The sequence below is a fragment of the Narcine bancroftii genome, chromosome 2 (genome assembly GCF_036971445.1).
Source record: "Narcine bancroftii isolate sNarBan1 chromosome 2, sNarBan1.hap1, whole genome shotgun sequence".
Lineage (NCBI taxonomy): Eukaryota > Metazoa > Chordata > Chondrichthyes > Torpediniformes > Narcinidae > Narcine > Narcine bancroftii.
The window spans coordinates 163,564,889-163,584,404 of record NC_091470.1 but is presented as its reverse complement, the minus strand read 5'-3'; the positions used below and the strand labels follow the sequence as shown (position 1 = coordinate 163,584,404).

The 19,516-nt window shown below is 42.1% G+C and overlaps 1 protein-coding gene and 1 long non-coding RNA gene across 2 annotated transcripts in view; both read left to right on the top strand.

Annotated features, from left to right (window-relative positions):
* The first annotated feature begins 4,826 nt into the window (after window positions 1–4,826).
* Window positions 4,827–6,963, top strand: LOC138752504 (uncharacterized). Its single transcript, XR_011350707.1, has 3 exons — window positions 4,827–4,904; window positions 5,269–5,289; window positions 6,813–6,963. It is a non-coding gene; the product is annotated as an uncharacterized lncRNA (long non-coding RNA).
* Window positions 6,964–7,080: 117 nt separating this feature from the next.
* The window catches only part of LOC138752975 (mucin-5AC), a gene marked incomplete at its 5' end in the record, with an annotated part of 34,787 nt that continues 22,351 nt past the window's right edge, over window positions 7,081–19,516 (top strand). Inside the window, 10 exons of the mRNA XM_069915575.1 lie at window positions 7,081–7,192; window positions 7,557–7,577; window positions 9,084–9,261; window positions 9,366–9,463; window positions 12,617–12,791; window positions 14,022–14,119; window positions 15,910–16,084; window positions 16,341–16,438; window positions 18,396–18,570; window positions 18,858–18,955. Coding sequence (XP_069771676.1) covers window positions 7,081–7,192; window positions 7,557–7,577; window positions 9,084–9,261; window positions 9,366–9,463; window positions 12,617–12,791; window positions 14,022–14,119; window positions 15,910–16,084; window positions 16,341–16,438; window positions 18,396–18,570; window positions 18,858–18,955 — 1,228 coding nt within the window. The remainder of the gene's footprint in view (window positions 7,193–7,556; window positions 7,578–9,083; window positions 9,262–9,365; window positions 9,464–12,616; window positions 12,792–14,021; window positions 14,120–15,909; window positions 16,085–16,340; window positions 16,439–18,395; window positions 18,571–18,857; window positions 18,956–19,516) is intronic.

Here is a 19,516-nt window from a genome sequence, read left to right as displayed (position 1 = left end):
CAGATCCTGGTTTCATCTGTCTCCAAATCGTGTGGGTCATTTGAATACTGAGCACCACTCCAGTCTGTATCTGTGGTTTCTCGATCTATGGTTCGTTTCTCAGCTTCTATTCCATTTCTTGGTGTGGTGCTATTCTGCTCGAATATCCTGCGCATGGAGTCCACACTCCTGAGCATGGGCCCTGCCATAGTGGCCTCAGGTCTCTGTGGGATTCACTCTGCAATGGTTCTTCACCTGTCCTCTTGTTCATTCATGGCTCTCTCTCAATTATGAAATCAGCACTGACGTGTTTGACTCTTTCTCACTAATTCCTGCAAGCATGAAGCCAAGGAGCAAAACAAGGAAACATTAAAAATAATTTGGCTCATGTCAGTTTAATCTTGCACTATATCTTTGTTAGTTACTGACTGTATTTAATGAAAATTAATGCAAGCATCTTCAACTGGAATCAAATCACACGGCTGTCATTCAGTTCATCCAGAACAGCTAAAGTAGCACTTGCTACAAAGACAAAATTCAGGTTGAGTCCTCAGTTAGAACAGGTCTTCAGACAACCAATGCAACCCTCGTACAGGAGGTTGAAGCCAGTTTGGTGTAAAGAGTCACAAATCATTGTATGGTTTCAATATCGAGGATGGTTATAAAGTTGAACTGGTATAAGTGATTAAGGAATAGGGTGAGAAGCATAAAGCCAGTGGTGGGCGTTGAATAAGGTGGAGGCAGCAGGAGGCAGCCCTTGTGTACAGATTTACGTCAGGAACTATTTCCGCACCTATTGATACTGAATCAAGTCTGTAGATGCTTTCAAGGACAATCCGTGCACATCTCTCTGAATGCATGTACAATATTGGAGATTTTTGCTTCTCTTCAGTGTCCAGCTGCTTGACCGAGTGGTTTGACCGTGATAACCCATCAGGACAGGGAGATTATGAAACAATATCCAATCTGCGAAAAGAATTTCCCGGTGCCATCTGCGCTGAACCAATCGCCTGTGAGGTGGAGACAACATTGGGGACTCCAGCCTCACAGACCGGAGAAAGCCTTCGCAGGTACATAGTAAGCCGGTCATTTATTTCACTGCAGCCGTTTCATTGTAAAGAACTTCAAGAATCTTATTAGCTATTCATCACATCTGGCTAATTGTTCTCAACAGGTGCAACGTTACGACTGGATTCTTTTGCGTCAATGCTGAGCAAACTGATAGTAGCTGTCAAGATTACAGAATACGATTTGTATGCCCTGAATCATTCTGTAAGTGTGAGCCAATTGTATAAGTTATGTTATCTCCCTGAGCTCTAGAAGTGGAGCCAGGTAATCTTTCCCTGCCGACATTTCTGCCACCCTCGTGATCAGAGGTGATCCTTCACTGTCATCCTCATTCTATCCATGCTTTTTCCAATTCCTTCCCTGTCCAATAATCTCCTCTTCCCCACCTTGAACACATCGCGGTCTTTAACAACCCTCAGAAAAGAGGATGAACCCTCCACTCCAGATCTGTGGGTCTGAGTCGAGAAGTAGATACTCGTTCATAGTGGGGATTGGTGACAGCTGACAATTATTAATTCTGAATAGATTTGAAATGAAAATTAACTGATTTGTTTGTTTCTGCATCTAGGTGGCGGGACTGTACCCCCTGGTGAGTAGATCTTCCCAGTGTAAATCTTGTAAACTTTGATGTATGCAACATGTTCACCTTATGAATGTTACACCTTCATTCAGGATGCTTCATTTTAGCAGCAAATCACGTAAAATTATTATTGCCAGTCCTTTCCTTCTGAAGAAATTTTTATGCTTTCATATCATTTACTGATCTTTCAATTCTGCATCCATCTTTGGCAGGGATTGAACTTGTCCAGTGGGATTACATGCTGCTCACTTCCCCTGACACCATTGCAAGTGGACAACCTAGATTGATTACAGTTTCACGGATCCTAATTCCTTTGCTATCATGTACACATAAAAGACAGAAGCTGTTTTCCTTTGTTTGCCTGTAGAATGAATGCATGGAAGTGCCAGTGATCGAGTGGCATATTCAAGATTGTTGTGAGATGCAAAAGAGGATGTGGGAATTTTGGGATTCCGACTCCCACCACCTCTTCTGATACCTTTATCACCTGCAATCTGGTGTGCTCTATCTCAGACTCAGATTGAGGCAACTAAGTCACCCTCATTGGCCCCTGGTCCCTAACACATGATGTGATGCAGAAACTGTCATTGCCTATGACCTTACTGAGGTTCACCTAACAATATGAATTCTCACAAAACTCTATCCCAAATCTGGGGTCTCAGATCCTGGTTTCATCTATCTGCAACTCATGTGGGTCGTTTGAATACTGAGCACCACTCCAGTCTGTATCTGTGGTTTCTCGATCTATGGTTCGTCTCTCAGGTTCTTTTCCATTCCATGGTGTGGTGCTATTCTGCTCGAATATCCTGCGTATGGAGTCCACACTACTGAGCATGGGCCCTGCCATTGTGGCCTCAGGTCTCTGTGGGATTCACTCTGCAATGGTTCTTCACCTGTCCTCTTATTCATTCATGGCTCTCTCTCAATTATGAAATCAGCACTGATGTGTTTGAGTCTTTCTCACTAATTCCTGCAAGCATGAAGCCAAGGAGCAAAACAAGGAAACATTAAAAATAATTTGGCTCATGTCAGTTTAATCTTGCACTATATCTTTGTTGGTGACCTCACCAAAGCCTTCGACACTGTGAGCAGGAAAGGGCTTTGGCAAATACTAGAGCGCATCGGATGTCCCCCAAAGTTCCTCAACATGATTATCCAACTGCACGAAAACCAACAAGGTCGGGTCAGATACAGCAATGAGCTCTCTGAACCCTTCTCCATTAACAATGGCGTGAAGCAAGGCTGTGTTCTCGCACCAACCCTCTTTTCAATCTTCTTCAGCATGATGCTGAACCAAGCCATGAAAGACCCCAGCAATGAAGACGCTGTTTACATCCGGTACCGCACGGATGGCAGTCTCTTCAATCTGAGGCGCCTGCAAGCTCACACCAAGACACAAGAGAAACTTGTCCGTGAACTACTCTTTGCAGATGATGCTGCTTTAGTTGCCTATTCAGAGCCAGCTCTTCAGCGCTTGACGTCCTGCTTTGCGGAAACTGCCAAAATGTTTGGCCTGGAAGTCAGCCTGAAGAAAACGGAGGTCCTCCATCAGCCAGCTCCCCACCATGACTACCAGCCCCCCCACATCTCCATCGGGCACACAAAACTCAAAACGCTCAACCAGTTTACCTATCTCGGCTGCACCATTTCATCAGATGCAAGGATCGACAATGAGATAGACAACAGACTCGCCAAGGCAAATAGCGCCTTTGGAAGACTACACAAAAGAGTCTGGAAAAACAACCAACTGAAAAACCTCACAAAGATAAGCGTATACAGAGCTGTTGTCATACCCACACTCCTGTTCGGCTCCGAATCATGGGTCCTCTACCGGCATCACCTACGGCTCCTAGAACGCTTCCACCAGCGTTGTCTCCGCTCCATCCTCAACATCCATTGGAGCGCTTACACCCCTAACGTCGAAGTACTCGAGATGGCAGAGGTCGACAGCATCGAGTCCACGCTGCTGAAGATCCAGCTGCGCTGGGTGGGTCACGTCTCCAGAATGGAGGACCATCGCCTTCCCAAGATCGTGTTATATGGCGAGCTCTCCACTGGCCACCGTGACAGAGGTGCACCAAAGAAAATGTACAAGGACTGCCTAAAGAAATCTCTTGGTGCCTGCCACATTGACCACCGCCAGTGGGCTGATAACGCCTCAAACCGTGCATCTTGGCGCCTCACAGTTTGGCGGGCAGCAACCTCCTTTGAAGAAGACCGCAGAGCCCACCTCACTGACAAAAGGCAAAGGAGGAAAAACCCAACACCCAACCCCAACCAACCAATTTTCCCTTGCAACCGCTGCAATCGTGTCTGCCTGTCCCGCATCGGACTTGTCAGCCACAAACGAGCCTGCAGCTGACGTGGACTTTTTACCCCCTCCATAAATCTTCGTCCGCGAAGCCAAGCCAAAAAAATCTTTGTTAGTTACTGACTGTATTTAATGAAAATTAATGCAAGCATCTTCAACTGGAATCAAATCACACGGCTGTCATTCAGTTCATCCAGAACAGTTAAAGTAGCACTTGCTACAAAGACAAAATTCAGGTTGAGTCCTCAGTTAGAACAGGTCTTCAGACAACCAATGCAACCCTCGTACAGGAGGTTGAAGCCAGTTTGGTGTAAAGAGTCACGAATCATTGTATGGTTTCAATATCGAGGATGGTTATAAAGTTGAACTGGTATAAGTGATTAAGGAATAGGGTGAGAAGCATAAAGCCAGTGGTGGGCGTTGAATAAGGTGGAGGCAGCAGGAGGCAGCCCTTGTGTACAGATTTACGTCAGGAAATATTTCCACACCTATTGATACTGAATCAAGTCTGTAGATGCTTTCAAGGACAATCCGTGCACATCTCTCTGAATTCATGTACAATATTGGAGATTTTGCTTCTCTTCAGTGTCCAGCTGCTTGACCGAGTGGTTTGACCGTGATAACCCATCAGGAAAGGGAGATTATGAAACAATTTCCAATCTGCGAAAAGAATTTCCCGGTGCCATCTGCGCTGAACCAATCGCCTGTGAGGTGGAGACAACATCGGGGACTCCAGCCTCACAGACCGGAGAAATCCTTCGCAGGTACATAGTAAGCCGGTCATTTATTTCACTGCAGCCGTTTCATTGTAAAGAACTTCAAGAATCTTATTAGCTATTCATCACATCTGGCTAATTGTACTCAACAGGTGCAACGTTACGACTGGATTCTTTTGTGTCAATGCTGAGCAAACTGATAGTTGCTGTCAAGATTACAGAATACGATTTGTCTGCCCTGAATCATTCTGTAAGTATGAGCCAATTGTATAAGTTATGTTATCTCCCTGAGCACTAGAATTGGAGCCAGGTAATCTTTCCCTACCGACTTTTCTGCCACTCTCGGGATCAGAGGTGATCCTTCACTGCCATCCACATTCTATCCATGCTTTTTCTGATTCCTCCTCTCTCCAATAATTTCCTCTTCCCCACCTTGAACACATCGCGGTCTTTAACAACCCTCAGAAAAGAGGATGAACCCTCCACTCCAGATCTGTGTGCCTGAGTCGAGAAGTAGATACTCATTCATAGAGGGGATTGGTGACAGCTGACAATTATTAATTCTGAATAGATTTGAAATGAAAATTAACTGATTTGTTTGTTTCTGCATCTAGGTGGGGGGACTGTACTCCCTGGTGAGTAGATCTTTCCAGTGTAAATCTTGTAAACTTTGATGTATGCAACATGTTCGCCTTATGAATGTTACAACTTCATTCAGGATGCTTCATTTTAGCAGCAAATCATGTAAAATTATTATTGCCAGTCCTTTCCTTCTGAAGAAATTTTTATGCTTTCATATCATTTACTGATCTTTCAATTCTGTATCCATCTTTGGCAGGGATTGAACTTGTCCATTGGGATTACATGCTGCTCACTTCCCCTGACACCATTGCAAGTGGACAACCTAGATTGATTACAGTTTCACGGATCCTAATTCCTTTGCTATCATGTACACATAAAAGACAGAAGCTGTTTTCCTTTGTTTGCCTTTAAAATGAATGCATGGAAGTGCCAGTGGTCGAGCTGCATATTCAAGATTGTTGTGAGATGCAAAAGAGGATGTGGGAATTTTGGGAGTCCGACTCCCACCACCTCTTCTGATACCTTTATCACCTGCAATCTGGTGTGCTCTATCTCAGACTCAGATTGAGGCAACTAAGTCACCCTCATTGGCCCCTGGTCCCTAACACATGATGTGATGCAGAAAATGTCATTGCCTATGACCTTACTGAGGTTCACCTAACAATATGAATTCTCACAAAACTCTGTCCCAAATCTGGGGTCTCAGAACCTGGTTTCATCTATCTGCAACTCGTGTGGGTCGTTTGAATACTTAGCACCACTCCAGTCTGTATCTGTGGTTTCTCGATCTATGGTTCGTCTCTCAGGTTCTATTCCATTCCATGGTGTGGTGCTATTCTGCTCGAATATCCTGCGTATGGTGTCCACACTACTGAGCATTGGCCCTGCCATTGTGGCCTCAGGTCTCTGTGGGATTCACTCTCCAATGGTTCTTCACCTGTCCTCTTGTTCATTCATGGCTCTCTCTCAATTATGAAATCAGCACTGACGTGGTTGAGTCTTTCTCACTAATTCCTGCAAGCATGAAGCCAAGGAGCAAAACAAGGAAACATTAAAAATAATTTGGCTCATGTCAGTTTAATCTTGCACTATATCTTTGTTAGTTACTGACTGTATTTAATGAAAATTAATGCAAGCATCTTCAACTGGCATCAAATCACACGGCTGTCATTCAGTACATCCAGAACAGCTAAAGTAGCACTTGCTACAAAGACATAATTCAGGTTGAGTCCTCAGTTAGAACAGGTCTTCTTCTGACAACCAATGCAACCCTCCTACATGAGGTTGAAGCCAGTTTGGTGTAAAGAGTCACGAATCATTGTATGGTTTCAATATCGAGGATGGTTATAAAGTTGAACTGGTATAAGTGATTAAGTAATAGGGTGAGAAGCATAAAGCCAGTGGTGGTCGTTGAATAAGGTGGAAGCAGCAGGAGGCAGCCCTTGTGTACATATTTACGTCAGGAAATATTTCCGCACCTATTGATACTGAATCAAGTCTGTAGATGCTTTCAAGGACAATCCGTGCACATCTCTCTGAATGCATGTACAATATTGGAGATTTTGCTTCTCTTCAGTGTCCAGCTGCTTGACCGGGTGGTTTGATCGTGATAACCCATCAGGACAGGGAGATTATGAAACAATTTCCAATCTGCGAAAAGAATTTCCCGGTGCCATCTGCGCTGAACCAATCGCCTGTGAGGTGGAGACAACATCGGGTACTCCAGCCTCACAGACCGGAGAAAGCCTTCGCAGGTACATAGTAAGCCGGTCATTTATTTCACTGCAGCCGTTACATTGTAAAGAACTTCAAGAATCTTATTAGCTATTCATCACATCTGGCTAATTGTTCTCAACAGGTGCAACGTTACGACTGGATTCTTTTGCGTCAATGCTGAGCAAACTGATAGTAGCTGTCAAGATTACAGAATACGATTTGTATGCCCTGAATCATTCTGTAAGTGTGAACCAATTGTATAAGTTATGTTATCTTCCTGAGCTCTAGAAGTGGAGCCAGGTAATCTTTCCCTGCCGACATTTCTGCCACCCTCGTGATCAGAGGTGATCTTTCACTGCCATCATCATTCTATCCATGCTTTTTCTGATTCCTTCCCTCTCCAATAATCTCCTCTTCCCCACCTTGAACACATCGCGGTCTTTAACAACCCTCAGAAAAGAGGATGAACCCTCCACTCCAGACCTGTGGGTCTGAGTCGAGAAGTAGATACTCGTTCATAGAGGGGATTGGTGACAGCTGACAATTATTAATTCTGAATAGATTTGAAATGAAAATTAACTGATTTGTTTGTTTCTGCATCTAGGTGGCGGGACTGTACCCCTTGGTGAGTAGATCTTCCCAGTGTAAATCTTGTAAACTTTGATGAATGCAACATCAATACTCGTTAAACCTTCATTCAGTATTTTTCAACGGTTAGCAGTAAATCACGTAAAATTATTGTTGCCAGTCCTTTCATTCTGAAGTAATTTTTCTCCATTCATATCCTTTACTGATCTTTCAACTTTTGATCCATCTTTGGCAGGAATTGAACTTGTACATGCTGCTCACTTCCCCTGTTACCATTGCAAGTGGGCAACCTAGATTGATTGCAGTTTCAAGGTTCCTAATTCCTTTGTTATCATGTACACATAAAAACACAAAACCTGTTTTCCTTTGTTTGTCTTGTGAAGAAATGCGTAGAGGTGTCAGTGGTCCAGCCGCAGAGTCAAGATCGGAGTGAGAAGCAAAAGAGTGGTTGGGAATTTTGGGAGTCCGACTCCCACCACCTCTTCTGATGCCTTTATCACCGGCACTCTGGTGACCTCTATATCTACAGAATTGAGGCAACCAAGTCACCCACCTTGGCCTCTGGTCCCAAACACATGATGTGATGCAGAATCTGTCATTGCCTATGACCTTACTGAGGTTCACCCAACAATATGAATCCTCACAAAACCCCGTCCCAAATCTGGGGTCTCAGATCCTGGTTTCATCTGTCTCCAACTTGTGTGGGTCATTTGAATACTGAGCACCACTCCAGTCCGTATCTGTGGTTTCTCGATCTATGGTTCGTTTCTCAGCTTCTTTTCCATTCCTTGGTGTGGTGCTATTCTGCTCGAATATCCTGCGTATGGAGTCCACACTACTGAGCATGGGCCCTGCCATTGTGGCCTCAGGTCTCTGTGGGATTCACTCTGCAATGGTTCTTCACCTGTCCTCTTGTTCATTCATGGCTCTCTCTCAATTATGAAATCCGCACTGACGTGGTTGAGTCTTTCTCACAAATTCCTGCAAGCATGAAGCCAAGGAGCAAAACAAGGAAACATTAAAAATAATTTGGCTCATGTCAGTTTAATCTTGCACTATATCTTTGTTAGTTACTAACTGTATTTCATGAAAATTAATGCAAGCATCTTCAACTGGCATCAAATCACATGGCTGTCATTCAGTACATCCAGAACAGCTAAATTAGCACTTGCTACAAGGACAGATTTCATTTTGAGTCCTCAGTAAGAATAGGTCTTTTTCTGACAACCAATGCACCCCTCCTACATGAGGTTCAAGTGTGTTTGCTTTGAAGAGTCACGAATCGTTGTATGGTTTTAATATCGAGGATGGGTATGATGTTGAACTGGTATAAGTGATTTAGGAATAGGGTGAGAAGCGTAAAGCCATTGGTGGGCTTTGAATAAGGTGGAGGCAGCAGGAGGCAGTTCTTGTGTACAGATTTACTTCAGGAAATATTTCCGCACCTATTGATTCTGAATCAAGTCTGTAGATGCTTTCAAGGACAATCCGTGCACATCTCTCGGAATCCATGTTCAGTATTGGAGATTTTGCTTCTCTTCAGTGTCCAGCTGCTTGACCGAGTGGTTTGACCGTGATAACCCATCAGGAAAGGGAGATTATGAAACTATTTCCCATCTGCGAAAAGAATTTCCTGGTAGCATCTGCGCTGAACCAATCGCCTGTGAGGTGGAGACAACTTCAGGGATTCCAGCCTTACAGACCGGAGAAAACATTCGCAGGTACATCGGAAGCCATTCATTTATTTCACTGCAGCCAATTCATTGGAAAGAGCTTCAAGAATATTTTTAGCTCTTCATTACATCTGGCTAATTGTTCTCAACAGGTGTAACGTTTCGACTGGATTCTTTTGCGTCAATGCTGATCAATCTGATAGACGTTGTGAAGATTATAGAATACGATTTGTCTGCCCTGTATCATTCTGTAAGTGTTAGCCATTTGTATAAGTTATCTTATCTCCCTGAGCTCTATAAGTCGAGCCAGGTAATCTTTCCCTGCCGACATTTTTGCCGATCAGAGGTGATCCTTCACTGCCATCCTCATTCTATCCATGCTTTTACTGATTCCTTCCCTCTCCAATAATCTCCTCTTCCCCTCCTTGAACACGTCTCATTCTTTTAAATCCCTCAGGACCAACATGATGCTTCCACTCTGCGTATCTCTATTTGAATAATAATATGTTTAACAGTACTTTCCTTCTAAAGAAATGTAAAATGTTTATATAATTTCCTGGTGTTTCATTTTCTGGGTCAATCTTGGATCCTAGACTGCTCACTTCCCCTATCTCCTTTATAAATATACCACACTGACTGCAGTTTCCAGGACCCTGCTCAGGTTTCAGGAAATTGGATTTGGGAGATAGGAACCAAATTCACTGATTGGCATGAGCTGATATTTTTCAAAGCTGGAGGAGAGAACCTGTTATAGCTGATGTGTCTGAGACAGGTCCAGCTGTGGAGGTCAGAACAGAAACCACCGTCAGCATTCCTGGAAAACTAAATTTAGCCAGAAAACAGTGTATTTGATGGTGATGGCATCTTTTCAAATTAAAGTTACCTTAATATTTTGCATTTAGATTCTGTGACAAGATGTCATAATCAGACTATATCCCACTCTTTCAAAATTCTCTGAACTTTTACTGCACTATTAAAACTCTTTACAGGTACACTAAAAATGTATCTGAAATATACATTATGCTAATCATTTTAAAATGGAGTAACAGCACAATCCATATTATTTTCCTTCTGAAGCACTTCCCAAGAATTCTGGTCATTAACTCGTCTTGGATCTGTCATGTCCAAAATTTCACACTGTCCAATGAGCTTCCAGGCGTATGTTGTGGGGCCTTCAATGAGCTGGCAAAATTCAAAAGAGAAAGTTGTTAAGGAGAGAAGGGAAGACAGTAATTGAATTGTGAAGCATTGGGGCTCGTCCCAGAGGTTAGAGGAAATGAAAATCAGCATCAATGATTCATGTGGAGAAAGAAAAAAGTAAAGCCTCCGGTGGACATTTAATAAGGTGGAGGGAGCTGAAGGCAGGTCTCGTGCACTTTTATGTGTTTGATTCTGCCACAAAATTTTTCCACGCGTAAGTTTTGCTCAACTGAGTCAGCAGACAATTGCCATGACAAACCAACAAGAAAAGGTTTGCCTTGGTCTTCACCTTCCAACCCAACTAATGCAAGAGATCATTCAACACAATTCTGTCTTTTTGAAAGAAATTTGCACTTCCAGGCACACCAACTCCATTCCCACCTTTCAGCGTTTTGTAGGGACAGAGCCTTTTCAATTTTTCTGGTCCACTTTTGGTTCTCAAAAGCTATTCCCCCTTTCCTATAATACATGCTTTTTAACCTCAGGCAATGCAACACTTGCCCACCACCCAAAGATTCATGCAGTCTTTCAGGTGAAGAACTTGCACCTCTTCACATCTCAGTGTGGAAGTCATACGTTAAGAAACTCATTTTAGGAAGAGTTGAACTAACCTAGTTCAACTTTTAGGTGTAGAATGGTGTAGCCACAGAATAAAAGGAGCCAGTAAAATTTCAGAAAGGATGGTAATAAAGCATTAAAAATAACATGAGGAGGTGAATTGGATTAGTAAATATGCAGACGATACTAAGATAGGTGGAATAGTGGATAATGAAGGTTAGGGTTAGGGTTAGGGATAATGAAGAAGGTTTTCAAGGATTGCAGAGGGATTTGGGCTGCTTAGAAAAGTGGGCTGAAAAATGGCAGATGGAATTTAATGCTGATAAGTGTGAGGTGCTTCATTTTGGTAAGAAGAATCAGAATAGGACATACGTGGTAAATGGGAGAGCATTGAGGAATACAGAAGAGCAGAAAGATTTAGGAGTGACGGTACATCGTTCCCTGAAGGTAGAAACTCACGTGAATAGGGTGGTGAAGAAGGCTTTTAGTATGCTGGCCTTTATCAATCATTGCATGGAATATAGGAGTTGGGAGGTGATGTTGAGATTGTATAAGACGTTGGTGCGGCCTAATTTGGAGTTCTGTGTGCAGTTCTGGTCGCCTAATTATAGGAAGGATATAAACAGAGTGGAGAGAGTGCAGAGAAGGTTTACCAGAATGTTACCTGGGTTTAAGCATCTAGAGTATAGGGAGAGATTGGACAGATTAGGTCTTTATTCTTTGGAGCGTAGAAAGTTGAGAGGGGATTTGATAGAAGTATTTAAGATTATGAAAGGGATAGACAGAGTGGATGTGGAGAGACTATTTCCGTTAAGAGGAGGAAAGATTAAAACAAGAGGACATGAGTTAAGAATTAAGGGGCAGAGGTTTAGAGGTAACATGAGGGGGAACTTCTTTACTCAGAGAGTGGTAGCCGTGTGGAATGATCTTCCGGGAGAAATAGTGGCGGCGGAGTCAATTGTATTATTTAAGAAAAGGTTGGACAGGTTTATGGATGAGAAGAAGCTGGAGGGTTATGGGCATTGTGCAGGGAGGTGGGACTAGAAAGGGGTGTTTGGTTCGGTGCGGATTAGAAGGGCCTAATGGCCTGTTTCCGTGCTGTAATTGTTATGTTATGTTATGTTATACTCTCCTATAAATTTACCGCTGCCAAGGCACACGTCAGGAGTTTTGTTGGACAGCCTCCTTCATGTGCTACAAGGTACTCATCCACAGCTCATTTGGCATGCAGGACACCCATTCATCCATCACTCCCACACTGTGAGTGGACTCCACCCTGTATGCAGGATGTTGTTTCCTTTTTTTCATTGTCTCATTTTTCTGTGACTGTAAGAAATAGTTACTTCACTGCAAAGGTTGAGTGATAGGGGGAGTTCATAGGAAAGTCAGGAGAATAAAAATGAGATTAATAAACATCCGTGGAAGAGGTCACTTGGTCAGTAGAGACTTGGTGAGCTGAAATGTTTCCATTTTGCACTTCTCTGTAGTGCTAGGTCTCCTCAAGTGCAGGTCAGCATGGGAATGATATTTCATCATCTTACAGATACAGATAACAGTTTTTTATCAAAATAAAATAAACCACTGCTTGGAATACTCTAATTCTTTCTTAATGTGTTGCTCACAATCTTTTACTTCCACACATCAGGCAATTGCAAAACTCAGTGGTTCGATCGTGATGACCCAACAGGACATGGTGATTATGAAGATCTTACAAATCTCCGAAATGAATATCCAGGTCTCATCTGCTCAAATCCAATTGCCTGTGAAGTGGAAACATTATCTGGAATTCCAGTCTCAAGCACTGGAGATGCTGTTTCAAGGTAACAGATGATTCCTTCCATTATATTTTAAAACTGTGGGGTAGAAGTTCAACATTGATCACTGGTAAATGGATGCTGGAGGACTGGATGCCTGCACTGATGCGTGGGTAAAAGTTCATCATTGAACACTGGTAAATGGATGCTGGAGGACTGGATGCCTGCACTGATGTATGAGGCCATTGCAACCGCGAGGAGGTACTACGCATCCTTAAGACATAGCAGCAGAAATAGGCTACTCGGCTCATCGAGTCTGCCCAACCATTTAATCATGAACTGATCCATTTCCCCACTCAGCTACACAGCCGAGCCTTCTGCCCAAAGATTTTGATGCCCTGGCAAATTAAGAAACTGTCAATCTCTGTCTTAAATATACCTACAACTGTCTGTGGCAACAAATTCCGCAGATTTACCAGCCTCTTCTGAAGAAATTCCTCCACATCTCTGTTCTAAGCCAAAACCCTTCAAATCTGAAGTTGTTTCGTCTTATCCAAGACTCTCCCACCATGGGAAAAGTACCTTTCTAAATCTACTCTTGTTCACAAAATGTTTCAATGAGATCACAAAATTTAGAAGCAGAACTGGGTCCAGTGACTCATTAAGTCTGCTCTTCTATTCTAGTCATGAGCTGATCCATCTACCCATTCAGCCCCACTCCCCGGCTTTCTCCCCATAAGCCCAATCAAAAACCTGTCAATTTCTACCTTAAATATACCCATTGATCTTGCTTCCATAGTCACCAGTGGAAACGAGTTCCACAGACTCACAACCCTCTGACTAAAGACATTTCTCCGCATCTGTTTTAAATTGATGGGCTTTTATCCTGAAGTATGCCCTATTATCATAGAATTCCATGAGAAACATCCTTGCCACATCTACTCTGTCCAGGCCTTTCAATATTCAAAGTGCCTCTATGAGGTTCCCTCTTCCCTTTGAACTCTAACGAATACAATCCAAGAGCCAATAATCATTATTCATATGCTAATCATTTCATTTCCTGGTATCATCCTAATAAATCTTCTCTGAACCCCCTCCTATTTCCAGCAAATCTTTCCTTGAATAAGGCGCACAAAACTGTACATGTGTACAAAGGTGTCCTTGTGCTCCAACATCTGCTCAACACTGGCAAAGAAAGGCCCATTCCCAACTCTGCCCTTTTATTGCACAGAAGATTAATTACTTTATCCATGGCACACTTCTTTTTAACTTGTTAAAATTTCTTGCGTTCAATAGCTGCAACGTTATTTCAGGATTTACTTGCGTCAATGCAGAGCAAAATGATGGAACATGTGAAGATTATAGAATACGATTTATCTGCCCAGAATCATTCTGTAAGTATTAAGCATCTGTGCTAATTGATTTATGGTCTGTGTTCTTCCATTTGCTGGAATCTTCAATCGGAGCTCCAGGTGTGCTCTCTGTTTGAGGAAGATAGTGTCAGCTGCCTGTCCACTGTGACACACACAGGACCTCTTGGGTTACAACTGAAGAATTAAATTCTAACAGCCTCACTAAGTGATTACAATACAGGGCATACCAGTCAGGCCATTTCAGAAGAGGGAAAATAGAAGGCAAATATTTGTATTTAGTAATTATATCTTATCCTCAGGTACCAGTGAAATACTGTACTGGTGAATATCATAACAGATCAGGATCTGAAATGGCAGCTCAATACACTAATGTTATCATGAAAAAGCACGTCAGTGCCTCTACTTCCTCAGGAGTTTGCGGAGGTTTAGTATGACATCGGGATCCTTGACAAATTACTACAGATGTGCAGTGGAAGGTGTGCTGACTAGCTACATCACTGTCTGGTACGGGGACACCAATACCCCTGAGCATAAAGCCCTGCAAAAGGAAGTGGACACAGCCCAGGACATCAGAGGCAAATCCATCCCCACCATCAAGAACATCTATGAGGAACGATGCCGTTGGAGAGCAGCAGCAATCATCAAGAGTCCACGTCATCCAGCACATATTCTGTTCTCGCACCACCAGGTTCAGAAATAGCTGCTATCCCTCTATCATAACACTTCTCAACAATAAACTCAATCAGAGACTCATTTAAGGATTCTTTTTCACTTCATTGATTTTTTTCTCTGGATTGCAGTCAGTTTGTTTACGTGTACATGATGTACATTTTTTTTTACTCTGACAGTCAATCTGAAATCTAAATCTAATCTTCAGGTTTCAGCAGGTTCTCCATTGAACAGATTAAGCTGGATATTTGATCCAGAGATTATTGATGCAAACCAGTTTCCATTATTAATATCAATCAAAATCTGCAAATGCTATCCCAGTAAAAATAGAGAAACTCAGCAATGCATTTTATATAAAGATAAAAATACATAACCAGTGCTTCGGGCAAGACCCCTTCATCAACGAATGACAACATTGCCTTCTCCGTTCTATCCAATTGTATCGCCCTTTAGCTCCTTGATAGGAATGTGCACACTATACATCAGTGCAGAGATAGGCCCCTTGGTCCTCACCTTTCACTCACTACCTCCTATGTGCTTCAGCTACCACATGATGCCACCAACAATCACATCTTTCCTTCCTCACCAATATCACACTACCCAGATATACAAATCAAGTTGCAAGATTCCTTTATTGTTCAATAAAAGTAGTGTAACATCACACAAAATTTCCTTTTGTCTGCCATAAAGCAGACAGATTTGCTAACGGCAGAAATTGGCTGAAGCATCTCTTAGAGTCCGAAAAAGAGAAGCAAAAGAGAGTTCCCCCAGAGTCTCCAAGTGTCCATGAATTGACCTCCAGCGCTCCTGCAGCTTGGCAGATGCGAATCCAATGGTATTAATATTGAACTGATCAATCATAAGTGAAGTGACAGGAGAGCAATACATGGGATTATTATTGGATCAGTGCAAGTGGTCAGTGCAGATTCAGGGAGCAAAAGACCTTGTTTTATTGAAGTACCTCTCTGTAGCTCTATGTCACCATAAAGGAAAGAAGGGATGAGAATAATACTTCATCAAGTTATCAATATAGATTATTGTTTTATCTAAATAAAGTAAACCTCTCAATTCCATGTTTAGAGTACAGTATTACCAATTCTTTATTAATATATTGTTCACAGTCTCTTTCTTCCACACATCAGGCAATTGCAAAACTCAATGGTTCGATCGTGATGATCCAACAGGATTTGGTGATTATGAAGATCTTACAAATCTCCAAAATGAATATCCAGGTCACATCTGCTTGAATCCAATTGCATGTGAAGTGGAGACATTATCCGGAATTCCAGTCGCAAGCACTGGAGATGTTGTTTCAAGGTACCAGATGATTCTTTCCATCATATTTGAAACTGTGGGATAGAAGTTCAACATTGATCATTGGTGAACGGATGCTGGAGGACTGGATGTGTCCGCTGTATCCCAGCTCCCTGTATCTCAGCATCTGCTCAACAGTGGTGACCAAAGACGTACTTCCATCTCTTTTGTCCTCTTATCCAACAGATTTATTGTTTTATCCATTGCATCGCTTTAACGATTACCTTTTTTCTACAATCTCCTCTTTTGTCTTCAACAGGTGCAACGTTAATTCAGGATTTGCTTGCGTCAATGCAGAGCAAAGTGATGGAAAATGTGAAGATTATAGAATACGATTTATCTGCCCAGACTCATTCTGTAAGTATCACTCATCTGCTCAAATTAATTTCTCGTCTGCGTTCCTCCATTTGCGAGGTTGGCAAAACCTCCAATTGGAACTCCTGGCTGTTCTTGTTGATGAAGATGGTCCAAGCTGCCTGTCCACTGCTGCACACTGAGGTCCTCCTGGGTTACATTTTGCGTAACTTGTAAATTAACTTGAGTATGCTGGTGATCCCACATAGATGATATAATTGTTCCACTTACTTGTGGTGGGGGCTGTGACTTTCTATCTAAAAAGCTTAATAAACTGTTGCAGTTCAGTTTGTACATACACCACAGAACAGGCACAGGTATGGGTAGTGGTGGATGTGAAATGTCACAGGTCAAGGATGAAAGTTAAGCATCCTTAGGGATTCTATGCATTGTTATCTGAAATTAGCACCATCTCTTTACTCTAGCCCTCATCCAACTCTTTCCACCAGCCCACCACTTTACACAAAATTGCTGGAGAAACCTAGCATCCATAGGAAGTAAAAAGCAATCAACATTTCTGGCCTGTACCATTCAGATCAGATTTCAGATTTATTGTCATAGCACATACATGACATCACATATAAGCCTGAGATTCTTTTTCCATTGGGCATGGGAAATTACCACTTATTGGCGGTGCAAAAAAAATGGACTCAATTTATACATGTAAAGATATGAAGAAATTTAATAAAACTGACTGCAATATAGAGAGATATAAAATCAAAAAAGTACAAACGTAAGGATACTTAAATGAGTCCCTGATTGAGTTTGTTGTGGAGGAGTCTGATGGTGGAGGGTAGCAGCTGTAACTGAACCTGGTGATTTAAGTCTTGTGGCATCAAAACTTTTTTCCTGATGGGAGCAGCGAGAACAGAGCGTGTGTTGGGTGATGTGGATCCTTGATCTCTCCTGCTGCTCTTCAATGGCACCGTTCCCTGTAAATGATGATGGGGAGGGATTTATCTTGGGCTGTGTCCACTACCTTTTGCATGGATATTGTTGTCCTTATTCCAGACTGTGATGTAGCCAATCAGCACACCTTCCACCCCACAACTTAGAAATTCGCCAGGGTTTCCAATGTCTTACCAAAACTCCACAAACTCCTGAGGAAATAGAAGTGCTGACATGCTTTTTTCACGATGCCATTAGTGTGTTAAGTCCTGGAAAGATCCTCCAAGATAGTGACTCCTGAGAACTTAAATTAGCCCAATCCTAAGGAGTTTTGAAAATCAAGCAGATGCATGAATAAAAAGGTGGATGGAAGGGAGAGTAGTACAGGCTACAGATAGGAGGCTACTGGTGGGAGATAGAATCGAAAGCTGTGAAGGGAGAGTGGGCCGAGGGCTAAGATAACAACTATATGATGAAGGAAGGTAAAGTGTGGGGCTCAAGAGAAAGAGAGACAGAGGGTTATGGCAAGAGAGGATGTTAACAGTAATTGGAAAATTCATTATCAATGCTGTCAGGTTGGAGATTGTTGAGATGGAATATAAGGTGTTGTGTCTTCAATTTGCGGGTGGCCTCAACTTGGCAGTACATGAGGCCATGGTCAAAAATATCAATGGCAATGGGGTTTGCAATTACTGTTATTGCGTTGAGAGTGAAGGCACTCGATGAGGTGATCTCTCAGTCTGCGTCCCATCCCCCCAATGTAGAAGAGGCCTCATAGTGAGCATCAGATGTAGTAAATTTCATCAACGGATTCCCAAGTGAAGTGTGGGGTCTCCACTAACTTCTTCTGTAATGATTTTATTCCTTTCTTTAAATTTCTCAGTTTCTGCCACATCTGCTTCCAAAATGAGGAGTTCCACTCCTGGACATCTGAGATGATCTACTCATTCACAAAATATAGTTTCCCACCCCCCCCCCGCCCCCACCCCCCCCCCCTCCCCCCACTGTCATTAACTTAGTGCTCATTTGATAATTCTACCTGAATATCTTGTTCACATTTTCCACACATCAGGCAATTGCAAAACTCAGTGGTTCGATCGTGATGACCCAACAGGATTTGGTGATTATGAACATCTTACACATCTCCGAAATGAATATCCAGGTCGTATCTGCTCGAATCCAGTTGCCTGTGAAGTTGAAACATTATCTGGAATTCCAGTCTCAAGCACTGGTGATGCTGTTTCAAGGTATCAGATAATTCCTTCCATTATATTTTCAAGCTATGGGATAGAAGTTCATCTTTAATCACTGGTAAATGGATGCTGGAGGACTGGATGCCCTTGCTGTGCATGTGAGCTTTTACAACCACATATGAAGAGGGAATACCACAGCTCCCCACATTTCAACAGCTGTTTAACACTGGTGACCAAAGACGAACTTCCATCTCTGCTTCTTTATTCGTATATTATTTTATCCATGGCTTTGTTTTAATGATGACTTCTTTTTAAACAATCTCCTCTTTTCTATTCAACAGCTGCAACGTTATGTCAGGATTTGTTTGTGTCAATGCAGAGCAAAGTGATGGAAAATGTGAAGATTATAGAATACGATTTACCTGCCCAGATTCATTCTGTAAGTATGATGTATCTACATAAATTAGTTTCTTATCTGTGCTCCCTCATTTGCTGGAGCTCTAGGGTTGTTCTCTTTAACGAAGATGATTCCAGTCGCCTGTCCACTTTGACATACCGAGGATTTCCGGGGTTACATTTTCTGTAATTTAGAAATTAACTTGAGTATGCTGGTATCACAAAATAATTCAATATAAAAGCACAAAAATCTTCCCTTTTTAATAACAAAGACTTTAATCTCCATCTGCTGTTTTTCAGTAAATTCCAATTTCATCCATAATAGAGAAATTATAGAGAATGATCAGATATTATTCTTGTTTTATAATCAGTATTCAAAACTCTTGATTGATTTTGAGCTGAAAGTAAAAATAATTCAATTCTAGAGTATGAATCAAATCAGTTAGTATAAAATGAATAATCTCTATCCCTGGGATGTTTCTTTCTCCATATATCAGCTAAATTTAAATCCTTCATTAAATATAACATAGCTTTACCTGCTTTAGATTTAATTTGATTGTTCTTGATGATCTATCTAAGAATGGATCCAAACAAAAATTGAAAT